Genomic DNA, 27,635 nt, shown 5'->3' on the forward strand with positions numbered 1-27,635 from the left:
TACCTTTACACTTATAACTAACTGTATTTGTGTCAATTATCTTGGAGTGTCACTCCCACCTTACAAGTTCGCACATCTTCCATGTTTTTCTAGTTGTGGGCAATCTAAAAGTATGGTATCACAGTATCCTCTAATGCAAGGGTCTCCAAACTACGGCCCACGATGTGATTTTATCCGGCCCGCGAAAGAATGAAATGTCAGAAATTGTCAGAAATGCATCAATTGAACTAATTTTCCAGTGAGTACTGGTAAAAAAATACTTGCTCATAGATTTCAAATTCATCAATTAAGATTGTGTTTAAAATATATTGATATTCCATAGTATGTTAATATTAATATTATTCACAATTTTACTGATTCTGGACCGTATACTGTGCGGTATTTCTTCGTACTTGTTCGGCCTCGATCGGCAGTGTCAATTCGTGGCAGTGTAGGTAGCGCGAGCAGAATTTCCTTCCACGTTTGCAAATTTAGTCCTTTCTGATCTGAAAGAACAATTTCGGAAGCGATTTGCTGATTTGGATGCCAGTGGTCAGGAAATTAGAGTGTTTCAAAATCCATTTGACTGTGATGCTGCAGATGTCACAAGTCAAATTCAAATGGAAATTATTGAACACCAGGAAAGTTATCATATTAAAGACAAATACAAGGAAGGAAATTTGATCGAATTTTATAAATTTCTGAATTCTGAGCAATTTCCAAATTTAAAGAAATTTGCTTGTAAATTTATCTCCATTTTTATGACTACATATCTGTGTGAACAAATTTTTTCCCAAATGAAGTACACCAACATGATGAGCATTTAAAGTCGCTAATTGTGATTAGCTTTTCAAAATTTGAACCTCAATTTGATCAGATTTTAAGAATGCAAAAAGAGTTCCATCATTCACATTAACTGTTTATTATAATTTGTCATGAAAATATGAGCATTTGCTGCTACTATCTGTTGTCATTAATATACGATAATTTATTCTCACGTACTTTGTATTTAGTTTATGAAATTCTGTGCTTTCAATAAAACTCATATACCTAGAGTTATTAATTTCTCATTTTATCCGACCCGTTGAAAGTGCTGAATTACCTAATGTGGCCCGCGTTTCGAATAGTTTGGAGACCCCTGCTCTAATGGCATAACGTTCATATTATATTTCATTAAAATAGGTCAAGTAGTTTAAAAGTTGAAAGGGAACACACTTACAGCACCATAATCTTGTCAGGCTACTTATTTGTCTATAAGAAAATAAAGTAGGCTGAAAATGGTGCATAAACTTATCTCCATGAAAAGCGGAAATGGAGAGGAAACTTCAAACCCTTCAAACTTCCCTCTGGTAGTCGGGCACAGGGTCGACGTTATTGAGAGGGGCACTTTCACCGATTAAGCGTAATTCGATACTTCCTGGAATTTCGATAGATACGCAGCGTGGATGTTTGATTGTGCTGCAAATTTAGTGTAAGAGTATATAAGATCGAATGAGATTGGTCGGTGATTAGCTGTTTCTATGTATGGGACGTATGGAATGTAAATAAGTTATTTGTATTCATTTATTATCCAGTTCATGGAAGTAATTGAAATGGAGAGCGGTGGTAACGTAGATGAAGACTCAGTCATTGACGCAAATTGGATAGTTGAGGAAGAGAAGTTTAAATCCAAAATCATATGCCACGACATGTATGATTGGCAACATAAGCGGTGAGGAAAATAAAAAACTATATTCTACTCGATACTTCTGCTCCCATAGTTGGTATGTAACATTCGTTTGGATGGAAAGTGCGAGGAACGAGGCATTGTTCTGTTGAGGAACGTAAGGTAATTTATGAATATGTAGCATGGTTTCTGTTACGTAATTTATATCATAAAGTGAACATTGTAATGAAACTTCGAGGTCCATAAAATGTTGGGAAATTCTTGAGCAGTTGAGCGACTTGCAGCTTCTTAGGAAGGACTCGGCTACATGGAATTAGTTAACATCGTAATCCCCAACTATACATTAGCTTATGGTGTAACCTGTGTTTGAGAAAGCGTTAATCTCAAAACAAATTTTTGTTCTCAGAAAGATGGAGCAAGCTGCATCTTGAAAATGTACGTACAAATATTTTACGAAATACACAACAAACACGTGTAGTGGCCATAATTTTCCAGTGTGTTTATTCAAGAAGCACACCACCAGAAAGTACTAGCTTTCTGGACTCCGCCCATCATCTAATATTTTAAAGTAAGACATAACGTTTTGGTACCAGGCTCCACTCTTTCCTGAGATGTGGGTTGTCCAATGAGTGGGATTAACAGATTGGAATTAGCTCTTTCTAACAGGCCAAATGGAATAGGTACCATCACATGAGGACCGAGCATATCTGGTTCATGAAATAGATGTGTAATTTTTTTAAAATTACCAGATGATGGACAGAGTCCAGAAAGCTACAATTAAGTGTAACACACTGTTATTGGAATCCTTTAGAACTACAAGTTCCTTGATAGCCATTTAAATTTGTAAAGTCCTTGAGGTCCAAATTCAAAGGACTGAGGAGAAATGTGGCAGATGGCTGATGATACAGTGGGGCACAGATGATCATGGGAAAAGTTATTCTCTAGTGGTAAACTGTGTGTAAATGAATCCTGAGTTGACACTCACCAGAACATGTTACATTAAAGTGTGCCAAAGAAAGAAATTTGTGGTGTCAGGGAAAGGAATTCACTTTAATATTTCCATATCTATTGTGTCAACTTCATATGTTGTGTGTGGAGACTGTTTATTTTGTTACATCTTGGTCAAGCTGCAAATGTTGATTAAGCTAACTGCTACTTGAAGATTTGTTACAAATGGTAAACAGTCATGAAAGTTCCACACTAGTCTTAAGAGACTAATGCATAAAGTAGTAAGTTACCACAAAGTTGAATGTTTAAATTAATATTTTTCTTGGAATCTCTGTGCACCCTTAACAGATGCATATCCAGAGTGGGTGGTATGGATTTGTCGTTCATCAAGGGAAATGAGAAAGTTGCATGTGCAGCGCTTGTCATATGTGAACTACCAGATTTTGAGGTTGTGTATGAAGATATAAAAATGGTGTCATTAACCATACCATATATACCAGGTATGCCATATGTGAACTTCCAGGCTTTGTGACTGTATGCAGGTGTGGGTTGGTTTGGTTTTGGTTTATAAGATTGGATTGTATGGCATGAAATGGTAGGAAGACTATGTATGATTGGTTAGAAGGAGTTTGGATGGATGTGGTCAAGGTCTAGTCGCAATACTACCACAGAATTTGCCTGGAGGTACTGAGGAAACTCACAAAAAGATACTCAGGGTAGATAAGAGTCCTGACCAAGATTCAAACTAAGCACCTTCTTAGCAGCCTCCGTAGTCTAGAGGTAATGTTCCCACCTCATGACTCGTAGTATGCGGGTTCAGATACCCAGCAGAGGTCGTCGAATTTTTAAGGGCGGAAGAATTCAGTGAACAAGTCCTCCGGGAGGGACTTTAAGCTGTGGGTCCCGTGTTGTAGCTTTACGGCACGTAAAAGAACCTCATATCTCCAAAGGAGGTCACTGAGCCAAATTACGGGCGTTTCCCGCCCAACAGCAGTCTCTAATACCTCCAGTAGATGGGGGAAGCATTATAGATACCTGTCAGCTAGTAGAGCCGGTCTCGCTAGCTGGGCGGGACTGATGGTAAGCACCAGTACCGGTAGGATATAGAGACTGGTAGAAATCATAGAGGGAAGCACAATGGACCAATACGGGTCTAAGTGCATGGGAAAACCCACCCTCTCCAATAACTAACTAACTAACTAACTAACTAAGTACCGTCTTAATATAAGGCAAGAGTGTTACCACTGAGCGAGCCAGTTTGGTTCCTAACTGTTGTATGAAGATGGTGTAAGTAGCCTTGCCTTATGTTAATAATTAATTCGCTTAGTGTGGGGTGGAGTCCAACTGGGTCCACTCGGCACGGCGGCCACTGATTGGCATACTGTAGCCTGCCCCAGCTGATTATGATGATGGAGAATTTGGTGGAATGAAGATTGGCAGGGGAAACCGAAGTACTCGGAGAAAACCTGCCCCAGCGCCACTTTGTCCACCACAAATACCACTTGACCAGACCCGGGATTGAACCCAGGTTGCTGCAGTGAGAAGCCAGCGACTAACCGCCTGAGCTATGATGCGGCCTTGCCTTATTTTACAGCTCCAGCCGCATGTGTTCCCAGTAGTAAAAAGGAAGTTGTGTTGTGCAGTTGTTGGAAATGGGTCTCTCGACAGAGGAAAAAGTATTCATAGTTGAGTATTATTTCTGCTCGTACAGAAGTGGTCGTGAAGGGGGACCGAGTTTGATAAAGGTGACAGAATAATTCCAAGAGAGATTTAATAAGACGGCACCAAGTAACACAGTTGTGCCGTCTCAGCACATGGTATATTAGGCCCCTGTTTCATTGAGGATGAGGAAGGCAATGCTCTTACCATCACTGAAGAACGCTACAGGTACATGGTGAACGGACCATTTCTTCAGGGTTTGAGAAGGTTCTATCATGCAAGGGGCCTTCACATGAATAGACAGTGGTATCAACAGGACGGGAGGACCAGCCATACCTTTCAAGAATCTCTAGCCATGCTGCAGGAAAACTTTCTAGGACGAATCATTTCACATGGTACTGACTTCCCATACCTGTCCCATTCCCCTGATCTTACACCACCCAATGCCTACTTGTGGGAATGTTAAAGGAGACTGTGTTTGACTGTGAACATCCGCCAAGAACTGTACCCCCGATCTTACACCACCTGATGCCTTCTTGTGGGAATGTTAAAGGAGACTGTGTTTGACTGTGAAGATCCGCCAAGAACTGTGTCTGCATTATGCGAGCAAATTGTCTCCTTTTGCAGGAGTCTGCAGCAACCTTTGTTCCAGGATATGTTTGAGAATCTGCGTGAATGATATGAACACTGTCTACAGCAAGGCGGTGCACACATCGAAAACTTACAGTATGCATACTGTGATTTTGGGTGGCGGTGCACTAAAAATGCTCAAACTGTACACCTGTGCATTAAAGGGGGACTGTATGATCATAGTATGAAATAATTTTGTCCAGTTATTGTCTGCAGTGACATCACAGAACATTTTCGTGGAATGATAAAAAGTAATTTTCATGTTTCCAGGTATAAGAATTCTTGTTTTATAATCTAGACTGCACTGTGATTGCAGTTACAGAAATGTAAGAAATTTCCTTCAGAATTAGTGTTCGAAAAGTGGTTTTCAAACCATCTCTCTGCTCAGAAATATTGTGATTTCTGTTATAAAATTTCACATTGAATTTAGATTTGAAACAAAATTTATATTTTTGACTGTAGTTTATAACATTTTTAGTGACTCAATATCTACAGGCGAGTTTGTTTATCACGCAGCCAGGAGTGTGAATATTCTTACCCGCAGTTTCGTATTTCAAGTTGCTATTTGCATGTGGAGAGGTGATTGGAAAGTGACAAGACTAAGATTGTCAGGCAGATATTATTCTCCTGCCTTAAAAATCAGTGTACTTACTTGAAATAACTTAATACTTTTTATTGGTAAATTCAGCCACAACATTCTTTTGCACATTTGAATAGTGGTAGACACTTCAGGGGAGTATGAATGGAACTCAGGCCCCTTGTTTTACATTCCGTCTTATAACAATGTAACTTATTTGCTTACTTATTCAGGTTTGTTATATAAGTGCAGAATTGAAGAGTACTATACTGGTATATAACACCGTGTAGTTTGCAGTGTCGACCAACGTTTCGGAGGAATGTGTTACTTCCACCTTCAGGATTGAATAAGCCAAGCAAGATACCATTGTGAAAGCAGGTGGCAAGCTTTCATGCTGGTATCTTGCTCAGCTTATTTGACCCTGAAACTGGAGACAGTATGTTCCTCCGAAACGTTTGTTGGCTTTCAGCAGACTACATGGCGTCATATCGCAGAAGATAGAACTCTTCATAGCCAATGCTGTGAGAATCCTAAGTCCTATAATTGTAGGTTTTGCAGGTTTCCTTGGTTATCGAGAGGCACCAGCCCTGGTTGAAGCATTCTCAAGACTGTGTGACACTAATCCAAGTCTGGTACCGGAATGTATCCTGGTAGATGGCAATGGGGTTTTACATCCCCGTGGTTATGGTCTTGCTTCACATGTTGGTGAGCTGAAGTTCTCAATTCAGAATGACTTAATACAGTTTTTTTTTATTATTGCTAGTGGGGTGGGACTAAGTCCCTTGTACTGCGGCCACTTCTGGCGTAGGTGAGGATGATTGTGGAGCAATTGGTGGAATGAAGATTGGCAGGGAAACCGAAGTACTCTGAGAGAACCTGCCCCACTGCCACTTTGTCCCCCACAAATCCCACTTGACCAGACCCGAGATTGAACCTGAACCGCCGCGATGGGAAGCCAGCGACTAACTGCTTGAGCTATGGCGTGGTCCTAATACAGTTACTCTAAATGATTCATTCCGTTTCAAAGCACTATATTTTCCAAGGTATTACACATACAAATATGATTGATACATGAAAAGAACCGTAAACTTGCCAAGTTTGCATCGTGATACACCAGTTGGCAGCATGAGTGCAGTGCCTTACAAAATGGTGACAAAGCTGGAAAAAAGTTTCTGTGTGTTAGGGTATGTGAGATATTCGTCTGTTATTGCAGTGTAGCGTGCATTCAGAGCAAAGCACAGAAAAGAACCATGACAGCGATTAAAATTCAAACTTTACCATCTGCAGCTTGTGCAACAACTGAAGCCGGAAGATTGCTGGCGATTGGAATTTTGCGTCAGGAAAATATAGTGTTTTGAAATGGAATGAATCATTTGTAGTAACCCTGTATATGTCACACTTTTAGGTGGTGAGCCTATCATATCAGTACATTAAATTTTCTGATGTGTTTGGCTCAGCCAGCATGCTTTCCTTTTTGCTTATCCACTTGTTGCCCTTCTAATGTTTACCACTCCTCCTTCTGATGACATGATGTGGGGTGACATGCTGACAAATTTTCATGTTTTACATTACCCCTTAGACCCCAAAGTATTTCTGGGGTAGGACTGCTTGCCTGCCATTTCAGTCTGTTGCTTCTCTGACAGTATGGTAGACAGATAACAAATCAATTTGGAAACCTTTCAGTTGTGTTATTTCATAATTTTTCTAAAATATGTTTTGACCATTCATGTTCTACTCAAGTCAAGGAGGGAAGGACCCTTGTTGTTGTTCTGTTAGTTAATGTACATATGTTAATTTAGTTTATTTCCTGGCAAGGAAAGGATTTCTTTGATCTTGATCTTTTCTGGATACAACATAAGAGTACCAATACTTGGCTCGATTAAGGCAACTCAAATTGGTTGTACAAGGATTATTTACTGATTGTAACCCAAGTTGATTTACTGTAGTTTGTATCAGATGGTTGCACAGTCTCACATGCAACATGTCTGTCTATAATACGTATTAATTAATAAACCAAAGCCATGATACAGAAGGATAGCAGTTTTGTCAACTAGAATTTTGAACACCTGATGATGACTATATTGGTCAAAACATGTAGTGAAAAACTTTTAAAAATTTAAAAGTAAAACTTTAAAAAGTGAATAACTTCTAGTAAGTTCTATAGGAAGACATTTTGCACGTGAGACTGTGGACACATTTGATACTGAGCGGTGTGCAGCAGGATGCTACAGTATATTACTGTTTCATGTAATTTTCTTCTGTATTTATTATGTAACTTTATTCTGCTGTTGGCTGAGGATCGTAATAGCACATAGGCTATCCACAGCAGAGGTTATTTTCTTATGTTGTTAATGTATTTAAATAAGGTCAAAGTATATTAATTTTTAGGGCACATGGTAGCGTAGTTGGGTGAAGCACTATGTTACAAGCCAGAAGGTCACGGGTTTGACTCCCGATGAGTTCATTGGATTTTTCAATTGACCTAATCCTTCCAGCTGTACTATGGCCCTGGGGTTGACTCAACCTCCAACCAAAATGATTAAAAGGAATCTTCCTGAGGGGGGTAAAGGGTGGCTGGCTTGTAGGGCTGACAACCTTACTGTCATCTGTGAGCTGACTTTCTAGAAAATGTGGAAGCATCAGTGTCTCACAACCCTATGGTCCTTCACACACTCTTACAGGGATAGCTTTACCTTTTTCTTGTTCATTTGCAGTCCCTGCTCTTCCATACCAGTACCCATTTTGGTAGTTTGTTTTTAATAGGTCATACTATTTAACAGGCCATGTCAGGTGGGTTCCTTGTCATCATGGCATGGCGCGTCCTCAGGTTGTGTATGGAGGGTAGCTACAAATATATTGAATGAGTAGTCATGGACAGCTGATAAGGGGTGGTCCTTCAGCTTGGGATTTGGGCATGGGGCTAACAACTCCTCACCATAAAAAATAAGTTCATTACAAAAATTTGCAAGAAGCCTTGGACCTGGACAGATTCCTTGGATAAACGACCCAAGCAAAAGAAAATGGGTATGAAATTTGGTATTTGGAATGTTAGAAGTATGTATAGGGCAGGTTTGCTTATGACAGTGGCAGAAGAAATCTGAAAATATAGGTTAGATTTAGTGGGAGTACAGGAGGTCAGATGGGGTGGTGGTGACACAGAATCAGCAGGAGCCTATACATTTTTCTATGGAAAAGGGAATGAAAATCATGAATTAGGTACAGTTTTTTTTTGTACCAAAGAGAATCAGATGAGCAATTAAGAGGATAGAGTTCATTACTGACAGGATGATGGAGTCATACGTAATACTAAGAGGTTGCTGGTGTGGTATCATCATTCTGAATGTTCATGCCCAAACAGAAGGTGAAATTGATGATATAAAACACAGGTTCTGTGAAGAACTAGAATATGTATTTGATTAATTTGTGAAGTACTGTATGAAAATTTTGTTAAAGGAGATATTTCCAAATCAGCACTTGGGAATAAGAGTTTGCACGAAGTTAGTAATGTTAATGGAGTTAGAGTAGTAAATTTTGCCACATGAAAAAATCTTACTGTCAAAAGTACCAAGTTCTCACATTGTAACATCCATAAATGTACTTGGACATCTCCTGATGGAAAGATACACAATCAAATAGACCATATTTTGATAGATAGTAGACAGCAGTCAAGTATACTTGACGTCTGATCATTCAGGACAGCAGATTGTGATACTCACCACTTCCTGGCAGTGGGAAAGGTTAAGGAAAAACTTGCAGTGAGTAAGCGAACCATGCACAGAATTCACATGGAGAGGTTTAATCTCAAGAAATAAAATGAGGTAGAGGGTAAGGATCAGTATCATATTAAAATCTCAAATAGGTTAGCTGCCTAGGAAAACTTGGACACTGAGGTGGATGTAAGAAGTATGGGAAACTATTAGAGAGAATACCAAAATTTCTACCAAGGAGAGTCCAGGTTATTATGAACTGAAGACGCATAAGCCATGGTTCGATGAAGGATGCTCAGAATTACTAGACCAAAGAAAACAAGTCAAATTGCAATGGTTGCAGGATCCAAGTGAAATAAATTGGGTTAATCTGAACAATATAAGACATGAAACCAGCAGATATTTCAGGAATAAAAAGAGGGAATAATTGAAAGACAAAATTGTTGAGCTTGCAATGAACAATAAGAACAAGAATATTAGAAACCTGTATACAGGAATAAATGACTTTCAGAGGGGTTACCAACCTAGAAGTAAGTTAGCGAAGGATGAGATTGGTGCTCTGCTTGCAGATTCTCACAATATTTTGATCTGATGGAAAAACTGCTCTGTTACTGAATGTACATAGGATCAGTGATGTTAGGCAGACAAAAATCCATACAGCTGAGCCATTAGTACCTGATCCTAGCCCTTTTGAGGTTGAAATTCCAATTTCAGAATTGAAAAGGTATGAATCGCCCAGGAAGTGATCAAATTCTGGCATACCTTGTTCAAGCAGGAGCGAAATATTATGTTCTAAGATCCCTAAGCTGATTACTTCTATTTGGATTCAGTTCAATTCAATTTATTTTTGTTCATCAGATCTGCATTTGGCGATGGCGCCTCCAGATATAGAACACATCAAAGTCCAAGTTACTATAAAATCAATCCAGAGGACAACATCATAAAGATGTTACAACTTATATACAACCATTGTTTCAATAACTATTGATAGAAGTAAATTTACTGTCATCGTCAACACTATGCTCCACGGTGCCACACAGAAATACAAATCACATCAATATTTCCCCTTTTTACCTTTTTTTTTCCTTACAATTCAAACCCAAAAAGGACAATGTTATAATTAAATACAACATGCATATAACACTTGCATTGGAACTTATTATCATAATAAAATACATATTAACATTGTCTATAATAGATAATAGATCACTGTGGTCGCAGTGCAAGGGCCAAGAAGGCCTACCCCATATACATTCATTCATAATAGAGAAAAAGCACATCTAGAGAATTATAGGTTATCATACAATAAAAGTTTTTAAAAATGACTAGTATTGTTTTAGTAGTGTTTTTTATTTGTCTGTGCTTAACACAATCATCCCTTGTTTTCCATTTATAATACTCATCTAAAGAATAAAAAGAGCCCACCTGCAAGAAGTTTTTAAGGAATATTTGAATTTATTTAAACCAAAGAAAAAAAAACAAAAAAAAAAACCGAACACTGAGTGATAAGTGACAAGTACCAGTGTGTTGCCGGTAGGCAACGGATCAGTTCCTAAATTTAAATCTGCCAACAAAATGAGTCAGCCTGTAATGACAAGCAACAATTATTGTGCTCCGCAAAATGTACAATCGATTCCTTCAACAAGCTATCAGCAGCAACCACAACAACAATATAAACAGAAGCCATATACATACAGGATGACATCAGCTAGTGAAGATGAATCAGACACAGGTACATTAAATGTAAATGAATGGCAACAAGTCAAAAACAACAAAAGATGAAAAATCAATACGAGGCAAACATATATCCCATATCCAGATATAACAATAAGCAATAAATTTAATCCACTGCCAATTGAAGAAAGCGCTAGCCAGGCCAATCCAGAAAACAAAACTCTAAAACCCCCACCAATATTTATATATGGGGTAATAAACTATAATGAAATGGTAAATAAATTTACAGAAATTATTGAAAAAGAGCAATATTCTACTAAAAGTATGGCAGACAGTACTACAAAAATTAATTGTACTACATCTGAAACATACCGGAAACTGGTAGCATTCCTAAGAGGGAATAATATAGTACACTATACATATCAACTTAAGGAGGAGAGATTGTACAGGGTGGTCATAAAATATTTAAACTACTCAGTAAATACAAAAGAAATCGAAAATCAGTTAACAAAGATGGGACATAAAGTCAGGAATGTCGTCAGTGGCAGACACAGAGTCACAAAGCAACCACTGAACATATTTTTTGTTGACTTGGAACCAGCAAGTAACAACAAAGATATTTATAATATTAATATGATGCAAAACAAAACAGTTGTAAAAGAACCACCACGAAGGAATAAAGGACTAACACAATGCTTTAGATGTCAGCAGTACGGACATACCAAGACGTACTGCAATAGACCCTTTGTTTGTGTAAAGTGTGGAGGCCCACATAGTACCGCAAGTTGTAAAAAACCAAGTACCACTCCAGCTAAATGCGCCCTATGCGATGGTTCGCATCCAGCAAGCTGCAAAGGATGTGAGTTCTATCACAGCCTCATCAAAACAAATAATGCAAACAACAGACAAAGTGTTCAACGAAACCTTACAGTAAACGTGCACAATCCCAATTCCCTAGCGAGACCCGAAATACCTAAACCAACCACAAACAATGCATACAGAAATGCTGGTTACGAAGATGTAACACGAGGAATTACATATAACACCCAACAAGAAGAAGACACCTCACCCATAACCTTAAACAGATTTCTTGAAGAATTCAAGAACATGTTCAGTCAGCTTATCCAGCAGAATACTATGATACTAAGCATGTTATCAACTCTACTAACTAAATCCCACAATGGCTAAGTTTCTAAAAATAGCCCTTTGGAATGCCAGTGGTCTACTACAGCATAAAGATGAAATTAAAACATTTCCGGATCACAATGCAATACACATATTGTTGGTAAGCGAAACCCACTTTGCTGACAGAACATACATAAGGATACCCCATTATAACGCATACTTCACCAATCATCCGGATAACACTGCACACGCAAGCACTGGAATACTTATTAAAAATAACATAAGCCATTATGAATTACCGAAATTTGAAAAAATAAACTTCCTACAAGCTACAGCAGTTAAGGTAAAAATGAAGGCATACGAACTAACAGTAGCTGCAGTGTACTGCTCACCTAGGCACAATATCAAAGAAGATAACTTGTACGAATTCTTCCGAACACTGGGAAATAAGTTCATTGCAGGGGGTTATTACAACTGCAAAAACACTATGGGGATCTCGCTTGACCACAACCAAAGGTAGAGAGCTGTCGAAAATAATACAAAACCAACAGTACTCATTCCTGTTAACCGGAACCCCTGCCTATTGGCCTAGTGACCCAGATCTATTGGATTTTTATATTACAAGTGGCATCTCTACATCCTATATGGATATAATCCTTAGCTATGACCTTTCATTGGACCACACACCCGTAATAGCTACTATCAGTACTGAAGTTGTCAATAAAAAAACCACTCCCAGGCTTCATAACAGAAGAACCAACTGGACTGATTATCGAATAAAAATAGAAGAAGCCATTAACTTACACTTCAGTCTTAAAAGCCCTGAAGAACTAGACATAGCCCTGACTAACTTCATTAACATTCTTAAAGAAGCAGCTCTACAGGCCACTCAAATTTTGACTACACAAACAAGAAGTATAAATATCCCCACTGAAATCAAAAAACTTATTGCAGATAAAAGAAGGGCTAGGAAGACATGGCAACTAAGTCATGCCTCATCAGACAGAACTGCATATAACAGGGCCACCAATAATTTAAGAGCGGAAATCAAGAAGTCCAGAGAGCTGACACTACACAATTACCTCATAAACCTCAGTCGCTATGACAACTCCATTTGGACACCAGTGAAGTCAACTAAAAAACCTATAGTTCCTGTATTGCCTTTAAAAATCCAGATATAAGGTCATCCAGAACGATGGGCTCGTAGCGATAAAGAAAAAGTGGAACTCTTCACAGCACACTTATCGAAAGTCTTTACGCCTAATGGCAGTCATCCTGATCAAGAGATAGAAGACGATATTACCACATTACTGCCAAATGTTCATACAATAAAACTATTCAGCCCAAGAGAGATCAAAGAAGAAATTGGCTTCTTAAATATCAAAAAAACACCTGGTATTGACAAAATCACCCCTAAAATGATGAAAGAGGTGCCAAAAAGGGGATTGGTCATGCTAACATACATCTATAATGCTATGCTAAGACTTAGTATTTGGCTGAAACAATTAAAAACAGCAGAAATTATCTTGATACCAAAACCAGGAAAAGACCCAAAAGAATTATCTTCGTATCGTCCAATAAGCTTACTTCCATAATAAACTACTTGAGAAGCTGATACTTCGGAGACTAAATATGGACCTAAAGCCGGATGAATGTATGCCTCCACATCAATTTGGACTTAGGAAGCATCACGCTACAGTACAACAAACACATAGAATCCTCCATAAAATAAATCAAGCATTAGAAGACAAACAATACTGCACGTCAATATATATAGACGAAAGCCAAGCCTTTGATAAGGTTTCGCATGATGGACTCCTATTCAAGATAAAAAGGTGTTACCTATAAAATACTTTAGAATACTCAAGTCTGTCTGACCGAAAATTCTGAACATGAGTTAATGAGGACTTATCCAGCAACTTCACCATCCAATCTGGAGTCCCACAAGGGAGCATTTTAGGCCCGATATTATATACATGCTATTCACAACAGATGTCCCAGTGACTACTTACACTACAACAGGGACATTTGCTGATGACACGGTCATTCTTGCCAGCCATGATGATCCAGCAACTGCCTCGCAAAGACTACAAAGTCATCTAGACCAATTAGAAACTTGGTTAAAAAAGTGGCAAATCCACATTAATGAAACCAAATCTCAACAGGTCACCTTCACAATGAGAAAAGAGCAGTGCCCAGCCATACACGTAAATAATACTGTAATTCCACAGTCATCAACAGTAAAGTATCTTGGACTCCACCTGCATTCCAGTCTTACTTGGAAGCAGCATATAGCCAAAAAAAGAAAACAGATAGACCTAAAAGTAAAAGACATACATTGGATCATTGGAAGTAAATCTAGCAAATTGCTAGATAGTAAAGTACTTCTTTACAAGACAGTCATAAAGCCTATTTGGACCTATTGAATCGAACTATGGGGATGCGCCAGTAAATCGAACATAGCCATAATGCAACAAAGGCAGTCCAAAATACTGTGGATGATCACAAATGCACCTTAGTATGTGACTAATCAGACCCTACATGACGATCTCAGTGTACCATTCATCAAAGAAGTCATCCAAGAAAAAAAGCATAAAACATCATGATAAACTAGGACACCATAGTAATACATTACTGCAGCCCCTACTGGAACAACAACAACGAAGAAGGTTAAAGAAATTATGGCCAGCAGATCTACTTGATGGTTGAAGAGGATCTCTCATTGGAGGAGCCCTCATCATGATACAATAAGCACACGAGGATGGTGTTTAAATTAGAAAATTAGCCTAAAGAATGTATTTAATTCTGATTGCTAATAAATATATACAAAAAGAATTATGCAGTTTTCTCCAACCTGCCATCAGTTCATCTCTCTTCGGTCCAAATATTCTCCTCAACACCCTGTTCTCAAACACTCTCAGTCTGTGTTCCTCCCTTAATGTCAGAGACCAAATTTCACATCTGTACAGAACCACCAGCAAAATCATAGTTTTGTATATTCTAATTTTTATGTTTTTAGACAGTAGACGAGTATGTGATTAACTTCAGTTGCTCTCTTATCACTACCCATTACTTGGTAATAACTTCTAAGAATGGAGGTTCCTTTTACTGCTTCCATGTACAGTAGCTTCTGTCCTCACTGGCTGGTGACTGAATATGATCCTGGTCCCATTGATTCTCCCTGTATAACCCTGGCATGGACTGCATAGAAAATGCCACCTCCAGCAGTTCCTCTGTTACTGGCATATCCATTGCAACAGAAATGTGTTCTCCTAGCTGTTGCCTAGCAGTGGCATTTCCTCTGGCTCCATCATTTCAGCCTTTAGCTATCATGTCACATTAGTCCCTCCATAAGGCTGGTTATCCCACATAGCTTACAGGCATTGTGCCATTTTTTCTACTTTGAGAGGGCCTGCCTATGCAGTGTGTGAGCAATATTGTGAATGCCATTGCAGCATCTGCTGGCTGCAGTGCTTTTCCTCTGATTTTGATGGCATCCTGCCTTCATTCCTATTGGATTAGATCTCACACTGTTGTTCTCCAACTCTTTACTGAGCAATTGCCTAGCAGTGGGCATCTTCACTCGCTCCACTATTCCAGCTTTCAGGTTTTGTGTCACATTGTTATCTGTGCTCTGTACTTGTATTTAGCTATCCCTGCCTACCTCATTGGCATTTGAAACCAACAGTTTAATGAGAGGTGATTGGGATATGGCTTTGCACCCTGTGGCTAAGTGTGAACCGAGTGTAAGATGGATGGTGCACTGTGCTTCAGGGCCTACATTGAGATATTGCACTACAGCATTGGTTATGATAACACAACACTAATGAAACTTGGGCACATGGTAGCATAGTTTCTTGAGGTGCTGTGCTACAAGCTGCGAGGTCAAGGGTTCAATTCCCAGTAAGGTCATCAGATTTTTCAGTTGAACAAATCTTTCCAGCTGCTCTATGGCCCTCAGGTTGACTCACCGTCTAACAGAAATGAGTACCAGGAATCTTCCTGGGGGTAAAGGATAGCCAGAGCATAAGGCTGACAACTTCACTGCCATATGTGAGCCTATTGTCTAGAAAATGTGAGAGTCTCGACATCTCACAACCCTATGGATCTCCATGATGTATTACAGGGATAGCTTTACCTTGTACCACTCATTTCTAGTCTTCAGTTTAAAAGTATCTTGTCTCTTTTGTTTCACATTGTAGTCTCCAAACAAAACAAAATCTAATAGTGTTATCATGCCACTGTACCGTGTCCTAGAAATGTGACTCACATCATCTAGTTCTGATATTAAGAATGCATGGAGCTCTACCTCCATTCTATATATAACTTCATGGTAGCATTGTATAATTTGGCACAGAAAAATTGTGTAATATAGCTGCTTAAAATCCCCCCCCCCCTCATAATTCTTCTTCACTGGAGAATTCCCCACAATTTCGGTTATTCTAAAATATTGATGCCCAATTTTTAAATCAGTATTTTGATAAAGTATCACGCCCTTCCATAAAAATTGGCCAAGAAACAAACGTGACTACTGTTGAAGTGACATAGAGAGTAGATACAATTGTGATCATCTGCATTGACATAGACATAAATTTCTTTAAATTCTATATCAATATAAAGTGATTTTTTTTTTCAGGAGTGCTGTGTGATGTGCCTGCAGTAGGTGTTGCAAAAAACCTGTACCAGATGGATGGAATTTTGCGTGATGACCAGAAGCAAAAGATTTCTCATTTACGTGAACCTGGTGATCATTTTGCACTGAAGACAAATTCTGGAAACACTCTAGGACTGGTAAGCTAATTTCTTGTGCTCCCTGAGTATAGTATGAGTTGCCCATCATAAACTGGCTATACTCAGCTTTAGAAGAACTCGTAGATGCCACTAATAATATTGTATATTGTAACATTATAACTCTCTGGAAAAGTTATTATGTCTGTCAGTAGCCACTTGATATCAATTTGTCTTTGTCCACTATGTGTGGAAGTCATAAAATATTAATTACCACCAGAAGAATCAGAGACACAGGCGCAAGAAACTGTATGTGAGTTAGTCCTTCTCTACATATGGCCCCTGCAAGGCCACACATTTTCCCCCAACGATGCATTAGCTGCTGGATACCTTGATCATAGAAGGTCTCATTTTGACTGTTTAGGAAGTCCTCCACTGCAGAAATGATGTCATCATCATCTTATAACCGCTTACCACGAAGTGGCTTTTGCCGTGGAAAGAGGAAGAAGTCACTCAGTGGCAGGACTGGTGAATATGGTGGATGGGGGAGAATTTCATATCCCAGACTGGCAGCAAGTGTTGTAGCATGAGCCAGTGAGTTGTTGCGAAGAAGTCGCACACCTTTTCCCAGCATTCCACATCACTTTTTTTTTTTTGTTTTCTCCCATAATTTTCTTAGAAGGTTCCAGTAGGACTCGCCAGTGATAGTGCTCCCTTTTCACGTAGTTGGTCATGACACCCTGCCGATCCCAGAACACGCTCAACATCACCTTTCCTGACGACGACCGGGATTTGGCATTATTTGGTGGCGGCAAGTCTGCATGGTTCCACTGCTTACTCATTTCCTTTGTGTCAGGGTCATAACGATAGACTCAACGTTCATCCACCTTGATCAGGCGGTTGAAAAATTCCATCTTTTTGTCTTGACACAACTGCAAAAGTTTCTTTGCCACATCCATCCATTTCTGTTTTTGAACTGATGTCAACAATCATGGCACTCAACGCACAGCGACCTTTGTCATGTGTAACTTGTCATGGATGATGTTGAAAACAGACCCATGGCCAATACGGACCTCATGAACAATAGCTTTAATGGTTATGCACCTATCGGATAGGATCAAAGCTTCCACCTGTGCCACAATGCCCAGTTCCTCAGAGAGAGATGTTCTTCCACTTCGGGGTTCATCTTTGAGGTTTGTCTTTCCACAACGAAAGCACCTCTTCCACCTGACCACTGTGCCATATGATGGTACACCTTCCTGATGCACAGCGGTCATCTGGTCATGGATCTCCCTGCCAGACTTCCCTTGCAAATGCAGGAACTGTATCACAGCACGAGCCTCCACTTTCTCATCCGACATTGCCATTTTGCTTCTGCCCCTTCTGGTGGCTCCCCTGTCCACTTGGGAGGGAGTGTGGGGGGGGGAATTTGACTGTTTGGCAAGCTTAGGAAAGGGGGTATCTCCTATATAGAACAATATTTTGGAGTTATGATTTTCTGATGGTGATAATTAAAATATTATGACTTCCCATCATACTGTTTCACCACATGCCACTTCTTTGCCCTCATCTTGCATCTCGCACCAAACTAACTTGCAATTCACAGTACTCTTTGTATCACACATGTGTCCACATTATGCCTCTTCTGAGTTCAAGCTCCTCAACTTGATGTTAGCAGCTGCTGTTTTGTACATGTATATTTCTTGAAGAGTCCCATGCTTTCACAAGGGAATGAGGCTCTCTGTCTGCATTTTTGTAATATTCTAGAAAGAAAGATGGAGATTCTTGAATTTGGTAGGAGAAAGCCTGGAAGAGTAACCAGTATTTTATTTTAAAGGACATTCGTACATTGCAAGTTAATGAATTTGTTCCTACTTATATTTTTATTGAGAATGATAATATGTGATGAGGCACTGGAAATAATTTTGTTAAGATATAAGCTTTATGGAACTAAGTAGATGGCATCTTCCTGCATATACACCCATTTAAAGCTCTGGCCATGGTTTTGGATAATTGTATTTATTGACCACTTACAGGTTGTAACTAGAAATAACTATAATTGTCACTAATCCCCACACTTTACAAACCATTGCTGCTGACACCGAATCTTCTCAGTTTGCTTTCCTAGGTACAGATCTTAACAATGGTGATTTTTCCACGTATGTGCTTATGTCGTTACTGTCCAGTAAATATCCCGCAACTGTACCTCTCAGCCTCTCTTGCAGACCTTAACTTTCTTTCGTAACCACTTTGCACAGACTGAATAGAAAACGTTGTTTCCATTATACCTCTATTATTGCAGAGGTGTGTTTACTTCACCATTTCATAGAAAAGGCAGTTCTTTTATTGTTGCATGCACACTTGATTCCACTGGAACCTGTTTACCAATCAGTGCCTAGCCATGGACATGTCCTCTGTCTCCACTCTACTGGCCTTCAGGCATCATGTCACAATATACACAACAAAGAAGTGCTTGTTCTTCACCTAAATATGTGATAGTTAAAACTGGAAATAGAGCAGGAATAACATTGAAATTAAGAAATTCAAGTTTGTTTGTGGAATTAAAAAAATACTCATAACGAGGATTAGAATCACATCCAAAAGTTTGATTGCATTATTTGCAGATCACTTTAACAGCTGTGGCTGATGAAAATACTGGCAAGAGTATGGAATTGTTTGTAATGTCTTGGGTGTTTTCTGTCATATTTATGGTAGTAAGCAGGAAAGTTACATTTATGTGATTGTTTTCCATGTCAGTATTCCTTAACCTTTAACATACAGACTTTTAAATTGCCAGGAGCCCTCTGCAGCCAGAATTTAAATCGCCCTAATTAATTAACATTGCAGACTTTCAGAAAAAACTACATATTTTCTGTTCTGTGCAACATAGAAATATGAACTAAAAACAACCTGAAAGATAATACAATTTTCTACATATACACAAAAGAGCAATTTTTACAAACGAAAATTAACTGTGGTTATTTTGTCATGAAGTGCAAAATATAATCTTTATTATGTTATGATATTCCAGAGGACTTACCTGTAGTTTTTTTTGTTTTTGTTTTTTTGAGACTTGGTGTTATTGTAAATTACATAATGTAAAGGTAAAGTTGTCATTGTACTTAACTAAGCACTAAGCCATGAGGACATATGTGGGAGTGAATGTATAGATCCAGGTTTTCTTGACCTTGGCACTAATTGGAGGTGAGTATTAGGCATCACGACCGAGCCGCTTTACCCTCGGTGTACCCATTGGATAGGAGGCTGGGTGGGCCCCAGAACAAGTCTTGAGGTGGAGAGTCTTAATTTTCTATCTTTGGCTCTACATCCCTTTGTTGGACCTTGGCTGCTCTTTTATGCAGTTGGTAGGACTCCTGGGATGGGGAATCAGCCCTTTGCAAGGCCACTACCTGCACACAGGACAACACAAACACAGAATAAATGCACACAGACATCCATGATTGAAGTGGGATTTGAACCCATGATCCCAATATTACAGCAGGTGAAGACAGTTCATGCCTTAGACTGCATGGCCACTGTGATCACCGAAGAGTCTTAATTACATACCTTTGATATATGTGTAAGTTTCATGTCTACACTTGCAGGCCAGCAGAAACATTTGTATGAGTATGTAGTCACAACCTCTTTATTGTGAGATATGGCAACTCTGAGTTTAAAAGCAGTCATTCAATCTATATACTTGCACAAGGTCACCGCCATTAATGTTCTGGTGTTGTGGTGATTACTAGCCATACATGTTATTTATTCAAGAATGGTACAGCCTGTGGAGTATTCATTCAGTGAACTGATAGATATATGAAGAGAGCAGTCTTCTGGGATGTGGCGCCATGTAGATATTGTGTTAACCAGATATATGAAGAGAGCAGTCTTCTGGGATGTAGCGCCATTTAGATATTGTGTTAACCAGATATATGAAGAGAGCTGTCTTCTGGGATGTGGCGCTGTGCAGATATTGTGTTAACCAATGTTTCAGAGGAATGTATCGCCTCCACCTTCAGGGTAGAAGAAAAAAGAAGAAAATCCTCAAGCGAAGAATCGGTGTGAGCAGGTGCAAAAAGACTAATGTTGAGAATAAACCCAGCTGTATAGAGCAGGAAGAGAAAGGAGAAGGGGAGGCAACATGGAAAATCAGTAGAGAGAAGAGGGGAAGGGTCTGGGCAGGTTGGGCCAGCAGGTATAGAATATTGTGTCAGGGGAGAAATGCAAGGTTAATGGGAGGACATTAACCCTTAAGCTTGGGGGTTGCTAAACAAGTCGCGCATGGACTTGCGTGACCTTGTGGATCCAGCATCATGTCCCAGGGGTTTCTTGAGGGAACAGATGAGAGGCTTCCAGGACTTGGTGAGACAAACCCCCCCTTCTCTGTTCATATTGTCGGGATGGAGTTCAATCTCAATGGCCTCCCTAATGATGCGATCCATATAGCGGTTCTTGGTGGCGAGGATGGAGGTATTCTGAAGCTGAATGCGGTGTCCCAGATCAGTGCTGTGTTCAGCTACAGCTGACTTGTCTGGAGGTTCAAGATGGATGGGCCGCTGAAGCTCCTTCAACCTCGTGTCCACGGAACGGCCCGTCTGCCCAATATAGACCTTGCCACGCTTGCATGGGATACTGTGTACACCCGGTGTTACTGTTTGGGAGAAACAGAGCATAACATTGCAGCTGCTTCACATCTGTGCAGTGAAAGGTATCGACAGCAATGGCATCCAAATTACAGGTTATTTCTCTGGAACATTTTCTGTAAGAAACAGGTTGTACAGTATGTGACCCAATATGAGAAATGCTGTTAGACCATGAAGTCACAGGAGCACTGATATATTAGATGTTCTGCACGCCATAGAGTGATCCCTTCCTACTGGTACCAGGTGGTTTCCTTGCACCACATTTGCCAGCAAACACTGTTCAGGGTGTAGGATTTGAGGTTCTTACAGTGGTGGTTATGAAGAGTACTATCTTCAGGGATATAACGCCATATAGTCTGTTGAAAGGCAACTGACATTTCAGAGGAACATATTGCCTCCGTCTTCAGGGTCAAAGAATAAGCTGAGCGAGAAACCAGCATGAAAGCAGGCAGCAAGCAGAGCTTTCACTCTGGATTTTTCTCGGCTATCTTCGACCCTGAAGATGGAGGCGATATATTCTTCCAAAACATTGGTTGACTTTTGATGGAGTACATGGCATTGTATCTCAGAAGATAGTACTCTTCACTGATAAGGGTGTTGTGTCTGTCCCATGTACGGCATGTTCAGGCTCTACAGTCACCACTGGATTTTGGGTGTTGAAAAGCATTATGCAAATGGCTTCTGTGGCGGCATGCTGCATTTCTAGCCTTTCTCAACTGAACATTTGCTGATGGATGAAGCATGTTTCTCATGGAATTAGATTTTGATTACTTGTAACCGGCACTCGTGGGCTGATGAAATTCGACATTCCTTTGAAGAAACACAATTCCAACAACATTTCATAATGAATGTTCAGGTAGGAATGATTGACAGCCTCCTACTAAGTCCTTGTGTGCTACCAGTTCGACTGTCAGAGGCCTCCCATTTACAGTGACTCCAGATGTTGGATGATCCAGATCAAAATATGAAAATTTCTGTTCTCAGTTAAGTACGTACTTTAAAAGATGCATGAGAGTTAGGAGCAAGAGGGTTTCACTTAATGGCGAGTGGAGTCCAACTGGATCCACTCGACAGGGCAGCCACTGTTTGGCCCATTGTAGCCTGCCTCGGGTGATTATGATGATGGAGAATTTGGTGGAATGAAGATTGGCAGGGGAAACCGAAGTACTCGGAGAAAACCTGCCCCAGCGCCACTTTGTCCGCTACAAATCCCACTTGACCAGACCCAGAATCGAACCTGGGCCACCAAGGTGGGAAGCCAGCGACTAACCGCTTGAGCTGTGGTGCGGCCAGCAAGAGGGGTTAGAGCAAGAGGACTTTCAGACTGTGTTGAAAGCAGCTGGAGAGACTGAAACCACGCAAAAAAAAAGATTGGCTTGAGCTGGATGAAGGAGGCCTGGATTTCAGCTTCTGACAGGAAGAAATTGCTTCGGCCATATTTTTTTTTTATTTTCATCAGCACATAGTGTTGATTAGATTTTTCACAGTCTCGCTTGCAGCGCTGTTCTATGAAGTTATATTAAAAATTATTCACTTTTAAAAGTTTAAAAAGTTTTCACTGCATGTTTTGTCCAGTGTTAAATGTTAACAACATAAGCAACAGCAGAAGACAGCGGTTTCCTTGCCCAATAATTTTAATACTTGTTGATGACCACACTGACTGATCGAAACATGTGATAAACTTTTAAAACTGTATAAGTTTTAATAAAATTTTATAGTACATAGTGTTGCACGTGAGACTGTGAAAGACTAATCAACACTAAGCGAAAAGTGCAACAGGATGCTACAATATAATATTAGTCATCAATACTACCTATGTTATTAAATTTCCCATTTATTTGCTTTCTAAGTTCTTTTTTTTTTTTTTCTTCTTCATTAAACTGGATTGTTTGTTAGTCCAGATGATCTTCCCCCTCGAAAGATAATTCGGATTTACTGTATGCAGCTACTGGACCGTGTACCTTTGGCAGCATGGCACACAGAGCAGGTATTGCATGATGGGGCTTCTGCCCATTCTTCTCATAATATCTTGTGTTATTTAGACTGCTGCTATCCAGGTTGATGGGTAGGATGAAACAAACCAGTTGAGTGACCTCTGTGATCACCTGATCTCACTCCTGCCAACTTGTTCTTCTGAGGTAATCCAAAGATCATTGTTTATTCTGTGGAATTGTGAAATGCAACTGTGTTGGCTGGGATGAGAATACAGAACATGCCTGACATCGTTCATAGCACAACAGGGTTCAGCTGTGCATTTACCGTAATTGGGGACATGTATTGTAAGATGCTTGTAACTGGCCAGATGCCTTTCTTTTCACACGTAATAAACTCTATTGACAAGTATGTTATTTGTCTAGTTTTCTTCCCTCATGTTCCCTCTAGCCATGTCTCGGCTAGGAGAGCAGTTGCAACCATATATTTGTGTGACTGTTTCTGGTCTCCTGTAAGTGTAGAACATTATGGTTCTATTTAATGTACATAATTAAGACTCACCTCCATATTGACAAAAGTATGAAATACATATCATATTATTTAGTGTTCTTTGATGGATCTGCAGTATGAAGGAGGAAATTGATAGGAAAGTTAACTTTTTTTTCCATAAAAAGGGATTATGAATAAAATAATTGTTACATAATAAATATGTAACTATGAAAACTATTATGTTCTTTTGTGTTATGCTGTATAGTATTATAGCAGTTCACTGATTTTTTGATGTTCCGAAATGTGTGAACTTCTGCTGGACTGCATGAATTTACTGCTGTAAGAACCTCAAATGGAACAGACTTATAACTGATTATGCATGTCACTTATCCATTGTGATTGAGGGCCTTTGTGCTCTTCCCCAGCCTCTCAACACAAATGCCCACAGCCATTTCTTCCCATATCCTTCCTGTTCATTATTTGCAATCTGTGATTCACTGCTGCATGAGCTGAGTGCAGTGAACAACTATTGCTAACTGATTCCATGGAGCTGAGTCCTTGAGAAACCACCAGTCATGCAGCTACTCAAGAAATTCACAATGTTTCACAGAACCAGATAAATCCAGTCCATACTATCCCATCCTGTTTCTCTAAGATCCAAGTTTAATATTATCTTCCCACTTATACCTGGGTCTTCCACATGGTCTTTCCTTTTGGCTTTCCCTCGAGAACCCTATATGAATTCCTTTTCTCCCAATGTGTGCTGCATGCCCTGCCCATCTCAACGTTCTTGACTTGATCATTCGAACTATATTTGGCTAATAGTACACATTATAAAGCCCCTTATTGTGCAGTTCTTTCCAACCACCTACCATTTCATCCCTCTTCAGTGCAAATATTTTCCCCAGCACCCTGTACTTCCCATAATGTCAGAGACCAAGTTCACATCCATACAATGTGAATCCAGTCTGCTCTTAATTTCCTCATGAATCTAATTCTGATTTGCTGCTGTAGTTCCAAAATATTTTAACTATGCCACACTTCTGAAAGATGTGTTAGCTATCTTTGTGTTGTGATTTTGCCCTGCATTCTGATGACAGGACATCAACATGTACTTAATTTCCTCTGTGTAATTCCCTTACTAGCATCAATTATAACTTCCTGCAAAAGGACAACCATCCCTAGGTACTGTGGAGCTAACAACTGGATTTTAACTCTGGGGGTAAAGTACATATGTCTCTGGGCTTAATTAAGTACAGTGCGATGAAGACATATGGGAGAGTGTTTCTGTGTTTCTTATTGTTCTCTCATGTTATTTCAGATAATTTACAATAGTATGGGTATTTATTTGTATGCATCTTCAGAATGAGAGTTTCAGCCAACAGTCAAGGCATTTAGTTAAGATATTTGTTTAACTGGTTGGTATTCAGTGCAGAGTGACTCATGCATTGGCATAAACAGATCGTTGAACTGCAGCTGCCTTGATATTAAATGCACACTTATTTCCATTATCCACTAAGCCTTTTTCTTGTGAACATTCAGCTTTGAGCATTAAGTATATTTATGTTGAGCCATGGTAAGGTAAAGGTAAAGTTGTCCCTGTACTTAATTAATTAAGCACTGTGCCATGAAGACATGGGGGAGTGTAGGCATAACTCCATGACTCTTGACCTCAGCACTAGATGGAGGTGAGTGGCCAGCTTCATGCCACATCTACTTTACCCCCAGGGTAAGAGCACCTGGTACCCACTGGATAGGAGGCTGTAGATAAGAAACAAATCTTGCACCTGCCAGGATTTGAACCCCAACTGTCCAACTCGCCCATTGCTGTACTGACTTAGCTATCTTGACTCCTAGAAAACATTATTGAACAACATGTTTCTTGTTGAGAATTTCCATAGGAGGAAGGTATATTATACATGTCATTCTGTGGAGATATCCAGATTCACCTTTACCCAGGAAGCCGCGTGTGGTAAAGTTGCACAATAAGTGACATGAAACTGGTTCATTTGCCGAAAGGAAGCAGAATCAGGCAAAACATGTGCTGACTTCAAAACAGGACTAAAAATGAGCCCAAAATAGTACTTCAGCAATTGTCTCAGGAACCTGGTGTTTCAAGCCTCCATCCTCTGAGCTACGAAAATCCTGAAGTTCTGTCCTTGCAGAATATTGTTGATGCACCATCTTGTGTGATTTTTATCTATGGGGAAATGTGAAACAGAAAGTTTACAGAGATAACACTACACATTGAAGTCTGGAACATTAGATGGTGCAGTCATGACCGATTTTTTCATTGGTAAGAGACCAGAAGCTGGCCGGAGTCATGTTGTGCAAACAGGAAGTAATAAGGCTGCAAATGGAGGAATGAACTTCTCTGTAGTGTACACTCAAGTGCCAAAAGTCATGAGATAGCAGTATGTAAATTTATTTTTAATTGGCGCCACCATCCCTTGACGGCTTGGGAATGGCCAGAGCAGTATCAGTTGTGAGGTGTTCTCTCGTGAGTCAGGTTGAACACCGGCCAGTCTACTCATGGGAAGCCGACGTGAATTATCAGAGTTTGAATGGGGCATGATAGTGGGTCCCAGGCGGATGGGACATTCCATTTCCGAAGTTGCGTGGTCATTCAACATTCCTCGATCCATGGCGTCACATGTGTACCGGGAATACCTTGTGGAAGTCATTTCCACCCACCATGGACAGTGCAGTGGCCGACCACGGGTGCTTAATGATTGTGACCAGCAGTGTCTAGCTAGAATTATCCGTGGTAACAGACAAGCAACACTGGCTGAAATCACATCCACATTCAATGCAGGAGGTACCAGACACATAGCCAACAGGTCAGTGCAGCGTTCTCTAGCTTCCATGGGATATGGGAGCAGAAGACCGACCAGAGTGCCCCTGTTAACACCACGACACCGGACACAGCGCTTCACCTGGGCTTGTGACATCACTAATTGGACCCTGGAAGATTGGCAACATGTGGCATGGTCCGATGAGTCATGATACCAGTTGTTTCGGGCAGATGGTAGGGTTTGGGTGTGGCGCAGACCCTATGAGGCCATGGACCCCATTTGTCAACAAGGCACCGTGCAAGCTGTTGGTGGTTCCATACTGGTGTAGTGTGTGTTCACGTGGCGTGAGTTGGGTCCGATCATCCACCTAAACACGTCATTGACTGGTGACTGCTACGTTACACTGCTTGGTGACCATTTGCAGCCCTTAATGGACTTCATGTATCCCCACAATGATGGGATATTCCAGCAGGACAGTACACCGTGTCACTGGGCCGGAGTTGTCCAGAATTGGTTCGAGGATCATTCTGGAGAGTTGCGATGAATGATGTGGCCACCACGTTCACCTGACATGAACCCAATTGAGCATTTATGGGACGTGGTAGAGAGGTCCATTTGCACCTACAAATACCAGGGATCTGTGGGCGGCTATCCAGATGACATGGCTCAACATCTCTCCAGAGGTCTTCCGTCCACTTGTGGAATCGATGCCACGTCAAGTTGCTGCACTTTGCCGTGCTAGAGGGGCTCCTACATGATACTAGGCACCTATCCCATGACTTTTGGCACTTCAGTATATATAAAACCTTTGTGTAGGAAGCTCGAATATAACCTCTACCATTTGTGTGGTTTTCATTCTAGGCTGTGAAAACATCTCCTTCGTCCACCAAGCCTGTATATGTCTCTGTGGGGCATAAGATCAGCCTTCCTACAGCAGCCTGGCTTGTATGTTATTGTAGCAAGTATAGAATTCCAGAGCCTGTGAGACAGGCAGATATACGTTCCAGGGAATTTATACGGGGAAAAAAGTGAAGTCTTGTAATAAAAGGGAGAGTCGGTAAACAGGTCACAAATTGAAGTAAA

General features: G+C 40.1%; 1 protein-coding gene across 9 annotated transcripts; it reads left to right on the plus strand.

Annotated features, from left to right (window-relative positions):
- Window positions 1–1,359: 1,359 nt before the first annotated feature.
- On the plus strand, window positions 1,360–27,635 carry LOC111862906 (endonuclease V). Of its 9 annotated transcripts, none has more exons than XM_023848743.2 (6): window positions 1,360–1,450; window positions 1,554–1,690; window positions 2,942–3,093; window positions 6,018–6,164; window positions 16,602–16,756; window positions 27,414–27,635. In XM_023848743.2, the coding sequence occupies exons 2-6, from the start codon at window positions 1,557–1,559 to the stop codon at window positions 27,582–27,584; spliced, it is 759 nt and encodes a 252-aa protein (XP_023704511.1). In that variant the 5' UTR covers window positions 1,360–1,450; window positions 1,554–1,556; the 3' UTR covers window positions 27,585–27,635. The 9 variants fall into 9 exon arrangements, with proteins under 9 accessions (XP_023704511.1, XP_023704519.1, XP_023704517.1 ...); XM_023848751.2 differs by lacking the exon at window positions 1,360–1,450 and adding an exon at window positions 2,052–2,080 and having other exon boundaries at window positions 1,457–1,807; XM_023848749.2 differs by lacking the exon at window positions 1,360–1,450 and having other exon boundaries at window positions 1,457–1,807.

Source organism: Cryptotermes secundus, unplaced genomic scaffold (genome assembly GCF_002891405.2).
Source record: "Cryptotermes secundus unplaced genomic scaffold, Csec_1.0 scaffold582, whole genome shotgun sequence".
Taxonomy (NCBI): Eukaryota; Metazoa; Arthropoda; class Insecta; order Blattodea; family Kalotermitidae; genus Cryptotermes; species Cryptotermes secundus.